The sequence below is a fragment of the Centroberyx affinis genome, unplaced genomic scaffold, assembly GCF_046629955.1.
Source record: "Centroberyx affinis isolate AG114_WGS23_722 - 3 ecotype Tasmania unplaced genomic scaffold, CSIRO-AGI_Caff_v1 ptg002675l_1, whole genome shotgun sequence".
In the NCBI taxonomy this organism is placed as follows: Eukaryota; Metazoa; Chordata; class Actinopteri; order Beryciformes; family Berycidae; genus Centroberyx; species Centroberyx affinis.
Window position 1 is genome coordinate 66605 of NW_027280859.1, and position 11094 is coordinate 77698.

General features: G+C 42.7%; 1 protein-coding gene across 1 annotated transcript; it reads left to right on the top strand.

Annotated features, from left to right (window-relative positions):
• Positions 1–590: 590 nt before the first annotated feature.
• On the top strand, positions 591–9056 carry LOC139657361 (protein-L-isoaspartate O-methyltransferase domain-containing protein 2). The gene is made up of 7 exons (XM_071535164.1): positions 591–718; positions 2519–2679; positions 3277–3427; positions 4357–4459; positions 4560–4731; positions 5434–5557; positions 5809–9056. Exons 2-7 carry the CDS (start codon positions 2524–2526, stop codon positions 6366–6368), a joined length of 1266 nt encoding a protein of 421 aa, XP_071391265.1. The 5' UTR covers positions 591–718; positions 2519–2523; the 3' UTR covers positions 6369–9056.
• Positions 9057–11094: the final 2038 nt, after the last annotated feature.

Genomic DNA, 11094 nt, shown 5'->3' on the forward strand with positions numbered 1-11094 from the left:
ATATAAACTAATACAGGTGAATTCTAATGTGCAATAATCTGGTGACACCAATGCCTGGACTAGATTCAGGTCAATGGCCCTACTGACCTAATGAAGGCCTAGAAGAACAGAAAAACACAATGACTACCAAAGCATATTCAAAGCGTTCAGCTCGTTATAATTAGTTGTATTGTAACTCAGTGGTCAGAGCATAGACTGTTAAGAGCTAGAACAAAAAAAAGAGCATTCATACAACAGATAGTTCCGGGTCTCAGTCCTGGTAGGCCGAGTCACGTTGTACGCCATGGTAAAATACCCGAACACCTGAGACCCACTGAGACCGCATAATTCAGATATTCATGCGCTAACCGAAAATCACCACTCACTATGTGTTGCATACTACGCTGTTAAGCCACTGCTGAAGAACTATAAGGCTTAACAAGCTTGACGGAAGACATTTAACTATTTCTAATTAATATTAAAATATTAAACATTAAATACGTATTAACATTTGCGTTCTGATTTTATTAATAACGACCTCTTTGTTTGAGTGTCAGTTCCTAAATGTAGGCCATGTCTGAGCGTTATTTTGCGTATATTACGTATGACGTCAGGACGTCAGCTGGCCGAATGTTTACATCCAGCAGTGGTGTGTTTCTGACTGGATCCCCCCAACAACAAAAGGCTGAAGATAAGGAAAATCGCAAAGACAGGGAATAACAGTCGGCATTTCCACAAGGTACAACGTTAGTTTTATCAGGTGTCAATACGTAGACTCATGGATAGCTAGCTGTTTGTTGCTACAGCTCTGGCAATCTTGCTGTTGTCATTCTTGTCTCGATCTTTCTTCTCTCTCAGAGAAGACGGGATTGCGGTTGTTTCCGTCTGTTAACCTTGCCAGTGCATGGCAGTTCGTTATAAACGTGTTATTTTGTTGTTGTTATCTGTATCAGCCGATTGTTAGATCGAGAATGCTTGAATGTTATGGGTTATACAAAATTTGTTCACCTGAGTGGCGCAAAAAATAGCAGCCGCAACGTGAACGTTGAATGTATGCGGTGAATTCAAACCTTCTGTAGTTAACGGTCGCGGTGTGACTGCTGATGCTTGTTAATAACAATGTAAATAAAGGAGTGATGCTAGTAATTCATTACCTCAACAACTCATTTGTGAAATATAAATAGCATTGTTTCGCAGGAAGTGTGTACCCTACTAGCCTACTAAACCAAATAGTTTGTTAGAGAATGGGTTACAGTGCCATCCTGTGGTTATTTAGGTTAACGAGTGTATTCATATTCATAACAAGCCATTTATTAGAATATCCATAAAGGTTATATGTGACATGGTTTCCTGATTCCCTTCCCTGCAAGTAGGCGTTCAAGGGATGCCAGGTCTGCTGTTTTTTCCTCAGGGGAATCAGTAACTGACAACATCCTCTTCAACTCAACCAACTGGCATCAAAGGCGGGAGGACCAGTAATATTTAAATGGCCTGGCTCCTTTGTTCTTTTGTAGCCTTATGACATGGCAAGCATTTGGCAGTCAGTGCAGCCTGTGATCTCTGTCCCTCCCGTCCTTTGGCATGGCACTCTGGTGTTGTTTTTAACACTACAGCCACTGCAGCAGCAATCACACCTAGCACGCTGCTGCCAAAAGCTTCATTTAGGCCTCTAAATTTGGTTGGCTAAGTCAGGTCAAGTTTATTTATACAGCTTTTAATCACATTTACAGTCTCAAAGGGCTTCTCAATGGTTGCTACTTCCGTAGTGGCTAACATAGTTTCACCCTAAGATTGCTGGCCTTAAAACTTAACTTAAAACCTACACTATAGTCACCCACTGAGCTACCATCATGAAAAAAATAATTGGTGATAACTTATAGTTCTTTATGAATACAAGAAGAGCATTGTAGGAGTTGTGTGAAAATTTGCAGCTAAGGTGTGAAGATTCATAGTTGAAGTTAAATCTTCACAATAATTAAACTTTAACTTCCTTTGATACTGCTCAAGAAAGAACAGATATGGTTTGCAAAAAATTTTTCTCAAGCGCTGTAAACCGCAAGAAAGTTTGATAGTGTGCCATTGACTTCAATTCGACACTCGATGACCATGGTACCATGGCCACAGCGGCATGATAAAAAGAAGTTAAAAAAACAAAAAAACAAAACAGGCTTAAACAATTGAGGAAACACTTAGAACTCATTATAATGGAGGTGCACTGCCTATCGCCCTCATCAACAATCAGAAGACATCTGTATATATAGAATGAACAATTTCAGGATTTTCCTCTGAGGACCCTCACCATCCTGAAAACAGGGGTGGATGACAAATATAAATAGAAATTTTACATTTTGTCAATAATGGTTCTGCATCATTGGTGCAGCAGTGCTTACTGTAGGCTTTAAGATTGTGGTTTTGTTGATAAAAGATAGTAGTCTTTGATGCTTAGAAAACCATTAACATCACATGCAGCGTATTTGTCCTTTTAGAGAGTGTACTTTTACATATCCTTGAATCAACCAGTTCCTCTCTTTCTTTTCAGTCAAGATGGGCGGAGCTGTGAGTGCTGGCGAGGACAATGACGAGCTGATTGACAACCTGAAGGAGGCTTACTACATCCGCTCGGACCTGGTAGAGCGGGCCTTTCGCGCCATCGATCGGGCCGACTATTACCTAGATGAATACCGGGACAATGCGTACAAGGTGACTGATGGGTAGTGGGACTAAAATGAAAGCCAGCACTCGAAATTAAGCTTTTATGCCGTAACACACAGCAGCAGAGAGAATTGAGTGTTCCAGCACTTGGCCTTCATCAGTGTTTGGTGGTGAATGGGCCAAAATTACAACATGTATAGCAGGGGGGCATAGTGGGTAGAGAGACTGTCCTTCAACTGGAAGGCTTGGGTTTAAACCTTGGTGAGAGTAACCATCCGCCCTGCTGAAGTGTCCTTGAGCAAGACAATGAATCCCTACCCGCTTCAGAGGAGCTGTTCTGTATCTGAACCTGCTCTAATCTCCCTGTGGAGTGGGGGAAGAGAAAAGTGAATTTCCCTACAGGGATTAATAGAACATCACACAAAAAGGCTTTTAAGTCTGAAGCAATTTGCAGCATATAAGATTATAGCGGTTTTGGGGGGAAATGGCGGTGGATGAGACAAGTTATTCTTTATCAGACTCACCCGTTAGTGATTTGCATATGTGAATATCAAATTTGTGAGGACACAGTAGTAGTGCACAATGTAATTCATAGGCTTTTGGGTGTGAGAAAAACTGCTGAACTTATACTATTGGTGTTGTCAGGACTTGGCATGGCGGCATGGCAACATCCACCTGTCTGCTCCATGTATCTACTCTGAGGTGATGGAGGCTCTGGATCTCCACCCTGGCCTCTCCTTCCTCAACCTGGGCAGCGGGACCGGCTACCTCAGCACCATGGTTGGGCTCATACTGGGTAGGTGGTAAATGCAGACTTGCACTTGCACTGACATGTTTTAGTATCTCAGTGCATAAATGTGTGTAACTCTCCTTCCCTCTAGAATTGCTCCCCCAGACCACTGCTATAAACAAAAATATTCTATTATACTGTATATATTGTCAACTTGCCTGGATACATAGAGTTAAAAGAATGGGCAGAGTAATACTGTGAATCACAGTATATCACAGCTATCATGGAAGTTTAGCAGCCACCCTCAAATTAATACTCAAGGATGCAAGTCACATATAGCAGTCTAGCTCAGGTCTAAAGCACAGTGGACATGTAGGTTGTGTTAAAACATTTCCAAGGTCAGCCTAATTGCCAGTATGTATCTTATGACAAAGGCTACATTTACATGCGCACAATCATACTCCAATTAAGTCAATAGTGCGATTAAGCCATTTACAAGATTCTGTAATTAAAGTCACACCTCCCCTAATAAGCCAGTTTACATGTTGTAGAAAGTAAATGTGTGTCCTTTCAAGAGTGGAATCTCAGTAGAGTAGTGTAAACTCAGTCGTATAGAGATGTGGATCAAAGATCAGGCAGAGTACTACATACTTGGAATGCTGAAATGCTGGAAATAGATTGTTTTGGACAAGATAGTTTTTGGCATGACGGATGCAAAGAGCTCATATCCTACTGATTGCAAAGTAGCTCACAGCTATACAGTACACAGGCTGACTCACAGAGGATATGCAGTTTGTCATCCCTACAATGTGAAATGTGCTTATTGTCAATATGACAAAAAACTGAGAAAAAAAACACACACTAACAAAACCAGAGTATGATGTTTATATGGGCCCTGCCTTTCTCCCACTATTGTCTTCATTGCATGACAATCACATTTTTAGTGTTCGTGTAAATATGGTGAATGTAACACTGTGGTGTACTGACTATTCCAGGACCATTTGGAGTAAATCATGGTGTCGAGTTACATGCAGATGTGATAGAGTACGCCTACCAGAAGCTTGATTACTTCATCAAAACCAGCGAGAGCTTTGACAAGTGGGTCTCCCAAGTGTATCCAGTAATATTTTATAGTAGTCTTTATTCATTACTCGCTTGCGTACAACATTTGCATTGCTTACCGAGTGTCTTCCTTCAGGTTCGAGTTCTGCGAGCCGTCCTTTGTGGTGGGCAACTGCCTGGAGATCCCTCCGGAGAGCCGTCAGTACGACAGGGTGTACTGCGGGGCCGGGGTGCAGAAGGAGCACGAGGACTACATGAAGAACCTGCTGAAGATGGGGGGCATCCTGGTGCTGCCGCTGGAGGAGAAGGTGGGTGTCCTGCCTGAGAAGCTCGGGCTGGCAAAGTCCCAGTGTTGTCTTTCACTTCGCCGTCTCCTCCTTGTCCATTTTTTTATTCTTCCGTAACTCTGTTTTCTATTACGTCTGGCATTTTTATTGTTTATCTTATTGGCTTTTATTTGTCATTGTTTTATTGTCTGTGAAGAACGTCGTAACGTTTGAGAAGTCCTGTACAATTCATGTTTATTATTACTGTGTGCACCCAGGCACACACAGACCAGATCAGCGACTTGGGTAGAGAGGGTTTTCATTCCAAAATGCTTTAAAAAAAACCAGTTCCCCAACATTCATCACAAAATATTTCAAAAACATAAATGATTGCATCTTCAAAAATGTTGTTGTTTTCTCAGTAACAGTCCTAGCTAATAGTCTTAATTTTATACCATATTTATTTTCGTTTCAACATTTTGCATGTATAGGACTCACAATTTTCAAATGGTGAACATCTCCTTTTGGAACAAATCTTAGGTGATTGTGTAGTTTTGCATGACTGAAAGAATGAATTGAAGGATTTTTTCCACTGATTTGATTTTGATAGTCAGCTGTTCATGTTGAATTAAATTAGATAAATTAGAAAATGTAATCTATTCCACACAAATAGTACAAGTACTCAACACACCTTCTGACTTCAGTTTTGGTATAATCCCTTACATCCTCCTATATTTTCTCCAGTTGACCAAGATCACCCGTACAGGGCTGAACAGCTGGGAGACCAAAAAGATCATCTCTGTGTCCTTCGCTCCTCTGGTCCTGCCCAAACACAGCACTAACGGCAAACCCAAGACTGTCCCGCTACGTGAGTCTCATTTCAAGCTCTGTTACATGCATGACTAAGCCAGTATGACAAGGCTTGCTAAAAGCTGGCAGAAATGTTGTTACAATAAGACTCTTGTTATTTGTGCAGCCTCAACGTGACTGAAACTAATACTTCATGAAAAACACAACTAGATTTGAAAGTTGACAAATGTGGCTAACATTTGCATTTTGTCTTCTTAATCCCCCCTGTTTCTTCTTATTATTTTCCTACCCACCCTGTTAATTTTACAGCCATCTATGAGGTGCGGACGTTACAGGAGCTGGCTCGCATCTCCATCCGCCACACCCTCAGGGTGACCACGGATGGCGGCGACAGCCAATCGCGTGGCCGAGGCTCCTCGTTCAGCGTGGGCAGGGGCCTGGCGGTGGCCGGGCTTCATAAGTACGGCCCCCGCTTCAAACGGCGGCGCGTCCACCGGCGCCACTGCAACGCCCTGGTCCTGGCCACCCGGCAGGTGGTGGCCAGCAGCGGCATCGGCCCCGCGCCTCTGGACAGCAACAACAACCAGGGCGGCAGGGTGGAGGAGGAAGACGAGGAGGACGGAGAGAGGGAGGCGAGGCGGCAGATGAGAGGCGGCAGGAGGGCGGGAAGAGGAGCGGGAGGGGTGGTGGAAGAGGAGGAGACGGTGGAGGAGGAGGACGAGGAGGAGGAGCAGGAGGAGGAGGAGGAGAGGGAGACAGGGGAGCTGCTGCGACCCGAGCCGGCCGTGAACGTCCTGAGAGAGAGGATTCTGGGCCTGCCGCTGCCCGAGCCTCTGAAGATGTACCTGCTGTACTACAGGGAGAAATGAGCCCGCCGGGAGCCGCAGCCGGGTCTTGAGCCGCAGAGCTGGAACCAACAACCTAGCCGAGGCCGAAGCCTCCGTTAACCCCACCACCACCTGTACAAGGCAGGGCAACAGGCCGCCTACCTTACTGACCCCCCCGACCCCAACCCCCCCCCACCCACCCCGGGTCTCTCCACACACTGTCCTCGTCCTCTCCATCGTTCATTCTCTTTCCCACTCACTCGTTTGCTCTCTCCCCCGCTGTTCCTTACTTGATTCATTTGCTGACACCGTACAGAGTCAGCTCAATTTGTCCAGTGGAGGAGGGGAGGGAGGGTTTTTCTACGCTGGGAATAGAAACAATTCAGCAGTCTGCGTATAGAGCAGACAACAGATAGCTCACTGTAGCTCTCTCAGTCACACCAATGTTTCCGACAACCAAACAGTCACTGATGTATAGCCTGTGTTTCCTCCCTGTCACCGCCAGTCTCCTTCGAGGCGGAAATAAATAGAATCTGTATATTGGTTCATAATGCATTTACTCAGTTTATCAGTTTTCTCTGCAGAGCTCTTCGATGCTAATATGCTAATCCAGCACAGCCTAACAATACAGTCACCAGAGCGCTCGGGTCTGCAGATCGTAAAAAAAAGGCAGCTTGGTAGTGAAGAGAAAGACCACCGTCGTCGTTTAGTCTAGCAGACTAGACCTTCTAGTTCAGGTGTGTGCATGTATGCACTGTAGCACCAAAGGGAGAGAGAGTGTCTTTACTGGAGAGCAGAAGGCTTTTTGAGTAGAACAGAGAAATAAGACAGAGCGCCTTCTCTCTTCCCTCTCGCTCTGAGCCCACTATTACAGCTGTGACCTGTGTAGGAGGGTGTGGGTCGTGTGGAAGTGGATCTCTGAAACATGAGCGGAGAAAGGTCTGGCTTGTCCACATAAGGTAGTGTGTGATATCGGCTAGTGGGGTTTGGTGTATTTTTAGAAAAGAATGATGAGGTTTTTAGAAAGGACCGCCGGACATAAAGTCTGCCCAAAGCTTGACATTGTGAGTGAGAAACATGTATGTCGAAAAATGCAGCGGTCGAAGATTATGTGAGAAAGTCCAGTAGATTTTCTCTTACACCACATCATGTTTAATGATATTGTAGCTACAGCTAGTGAGTTTTGGCCGTGATGGTGTTGCAGTTGTGATGATTTCTACTGATTTCCAGATAGAACAGGAGCTTTATCTTGAGCCCCCAACCAATTAGATAATTTAACATTAAATTATCTGCTTTTCCAAGGGGTTGCCCTCTTCTAATTTGCTTTCCTGGGGCATCAATAAAGGGTTGATTTTCATTTCATTTTTTGGACACTAGTTGAAATTTGATTCATAAGTAGATGAAAGCGTTTTCCCTTTTTCTATGCAGATGTTTCATGTAATGCGTTGCAGTCCATCTTTGTCTCTGGACTTTGTCGTATGGAGATGAAACTGACCTAAACCCTGACGTGTATCCAAAGGCAGCCTCGATGTTTTTCTCCACATCCCATCATAATCTCTCATACAAAAGAGAATGACCATAAAAGATCATATAATTACTGTCTAATATTCCAATTTACATTCAGAAACCAGCATGACGAAGACATATAGCGAAACAATTTTTTTGATTGACAGTGTGCAGGTTTTTTCACCGTCAACACATTTCGTTGATGCGTGCTAGTGCTCTAATCTTTTTCTTGATCTTGTATTATTAATATTATTAATTAATATTTTTATTTTCTGAACTTTATTTGAGACTTGAAGTGGTGTGTACACATGAATCTGTTGTATGTTTTGATTTGTGAGTCATGAAAAAAACAAGATGTTTTGATGAGTAGAAAAAATATCTTATGGACATATTCCTGTATAGTTTCTAGTTAGATGGGGCATTATTCCTTTGTACTATTGCTTTGGTACCAAACTTCTCCCTTCTGTGCCAAACTTATGTTGCATGGACTCTAAATTCTTGACAGGAATCTCTCTTTTGAATAGCAGATCAACAGCAAGTCACTCATTTGAAGAAACACGATGTCAGTTTCTGTCTGTGTTGTACCATTTAAAAAACAAACAAACAGTGAAACGCTACTAGCACTGGTGAAATGACATTTTTGATAGCTTGTGTTTTACTTTTCATCATGCGATACAATCTGACAGTTAAAGCCTTAAATCTTTCCTATTCTGATTTGAAAGGTAGATTCTGCAGTATGGAGAGCAAGGTGATCTCTGCACAAGGCAATGCAGAAGCGCCGGCATGAGCAGATACAGCGTTACAGAGTTCATTGGATAGATTAGGGATGTGATCACAACAATAATGAGGAGTTGGTATTAGCAGAGATTATATTGGTCATATATACATCTCCAGGAAATATGAATGGGAGGATTGTGTCCAAAAAGGAAGTCTTTATCAAGCCAGGAAAATGACATCCCATATAACTCCTACTAATGAGTGTGATGTGGTTCAGTTTTTTTTTGCCATTCTGCCATTTTTACTGCTGCTGGATCTACCTTGAAGTACTGTATGTAGGACCATTCCTTCCTTTGACTTCAAATACCATTCATGTTCAGTTGTTGTGCAGTTGTGATTCTCTGCTGAATGTATATCATGTTGTACTTTTTGCACTTAACATCAAGTTTTGGTAAGGATGACCTGTTTGTTTTTAAATTTGAGCTGTATTATTGACTGCTGTTAATAAAGTCCATTATACAAAATATGGAGTTGCACAGTGTGGCTTTTGATTAGGAAACAGCAGTTGTGGTACAAAGTTTTAACTCTTTACAAATGATGTTTGCAGCCTTTTAATGGACAGGTTTTAGAAGAACAGATGGGACACATTATCATTATCATAATCATATAATTGTCTTTAATAATCAAAAGAAACTAAACAAGTAAAAGATGCAGCCAGCCACAGATTGAAGTGCACCAGCATAATCTTGATTTGGCTACAAAACAATATCAGCACATAAAAGTTGGTCACAAAAGTCTTAGATATGGAGTTTGGGTCCAGTGGTGTAGCTATGGGATAAATATGCAAAGGTCTGCAACCAAATTAAGACATTCACATTTTGTTTACCAAATTCCTATATGGATTGATGAATACTCAAACAACCAAACTATTAATCAAGCTTGCTAAAATCATGCGATAGATATACAGCATTGCAATGTTACGGTTACCTCAAACAGGTCTTATTCCAAAGAGATTATCTTTGTATTTAGATTATCTTATGACTTATGAAGCTAAATGTACAGTACACATGTTCAGATACTCAACTCTGGTGTGAATAAATGTCACATTTCTTTTTTAAAAGCGCAGCCTCCATACTTCACCTAAGGACACTGTGCAACAGCTGATCCAAACTTTCATCTTGCAACAAGTTAGTGAAGTGGAGGAACTTTATAAAGACTAAAGCCATTTGAAGTGTGCACAAACAAACAAAAAAATAAACCTGTACCTTGCTGGATAAAAAAGAAGACATATAGTACATGTGTGATGCAAAAAATAAAAATTTGCACATTACTTTAAATTACAAAGCTCCAAAAATAAAACAATAGTCTGTTTTAAAGAAAACAATAAACTGTGAATAAAAAATTGTATCTACATCTGTTTATAAAAAAATGAAAAAAGATGGTAATAAGTTAGATTTTTTTCAATATGGAAACCCATTTTCTTTTTTTTTTTACATCTGCAAAAGTGACTGAGGATTGCCTATCAACAAGTCTATATTCATTGTTACATATCTAAATACATAAGGTATGCAGGCGTGGGTCAAACAGCATTTGAAATCCCTTTTTCGCTTGTCTACTTGTACCGCCAAACGAGATGGGCTTGATGGTTTGGTGGCTCTTATGCAACAGACAAGATCGATTGCACACAGCTCAAGTATTTCAGTGGATTTCATCTGCCGTTTGTCCCAGGCCTGATGCAATGTCACAGTGGGTTGTGGAACCCTACACAGTAGCAGCAAGCGGGCAGCACACCCCTCACAGTTAGAGGAGCGTGGGGAACAGAGAGCATCAGAGAGATGCAGACTGAACAACGGAGACTAAAACTGCATAATATTCATCTGTACGCGTACAAATGAAAGGGTTCGTGTGTTCAGATCCATTCAAGTCCATAGTGTTTCGACTGAGCTCTATGGCACGTGACGGGTTTAGCACTCTATTGGGGTTTCGCGTAGATACTTCTTTTACACCGATCAGTTCATTCCAAGGACCACTCAGACCAATAACAAGGTAGATGAGGTAAAAACAGAAGGGGGACCACATTTCCGCCACCCCTCCACCTGCCCTCCCTTCCTGCGGCCCTTACCCCGAAGACCTGGGGGCAGTTGAATGTTGTGTCCGAATGCTCTGCCTCTCCATATAAAGTGTGCACTTGATTTTGACTGAAATGCCGGGACCGCGCTATTGCCAGTTCCCTGCTGCGGGAGGGAACGAATGCAGCAGTCGAGAAGTAGAGGAGTGCACACTTCGGGGAAAGGGGCAGAGCTTAAGGACGCAGGTTAAGGCACCTTGGAACCCTGATAAATCTGAGGCACGTTCCAGTTCAGAAACATTGCAGCGACCCAGGCTGTGGTTAGCGTTCGTGATTTAACATGCCGCTATAGAAGACCCGGTGGCCAACTGCAATACGTGCAACCTGGAATGTGGCCTTAGTGGGTGTTGGCGTGTTATGTGTTGAGCTCTCTCCCATCGTTCCCCACCTCCGTCTCGTGTGCCCCAGGAAGAACAG

Bases quoted from the DNA above. Each gene is read 5' to 3' on its own strand.
- LOC139657361 (XM_071535164.1), top strand. From the start codon at position 2,524: ATGGGCGGAGCTGTGAGTGCTGGCGAGGACAATGACGAGCTGATTGAC. The intron at 3,428-4,356 runs GTAGGTGGTAAA...TGACTATTCCAG, and splicing joins CATGGTTGGGCTCATACTGG to GACCATTTGGAGTAAATCAT. The intron at 5,558-5,808 runs GTGAGTCTCATT...TTAATTTTACAG, and splicing joins ACCCAAGACTGTCCCGCTAC to CCATCTATGAGGTGCGGACG.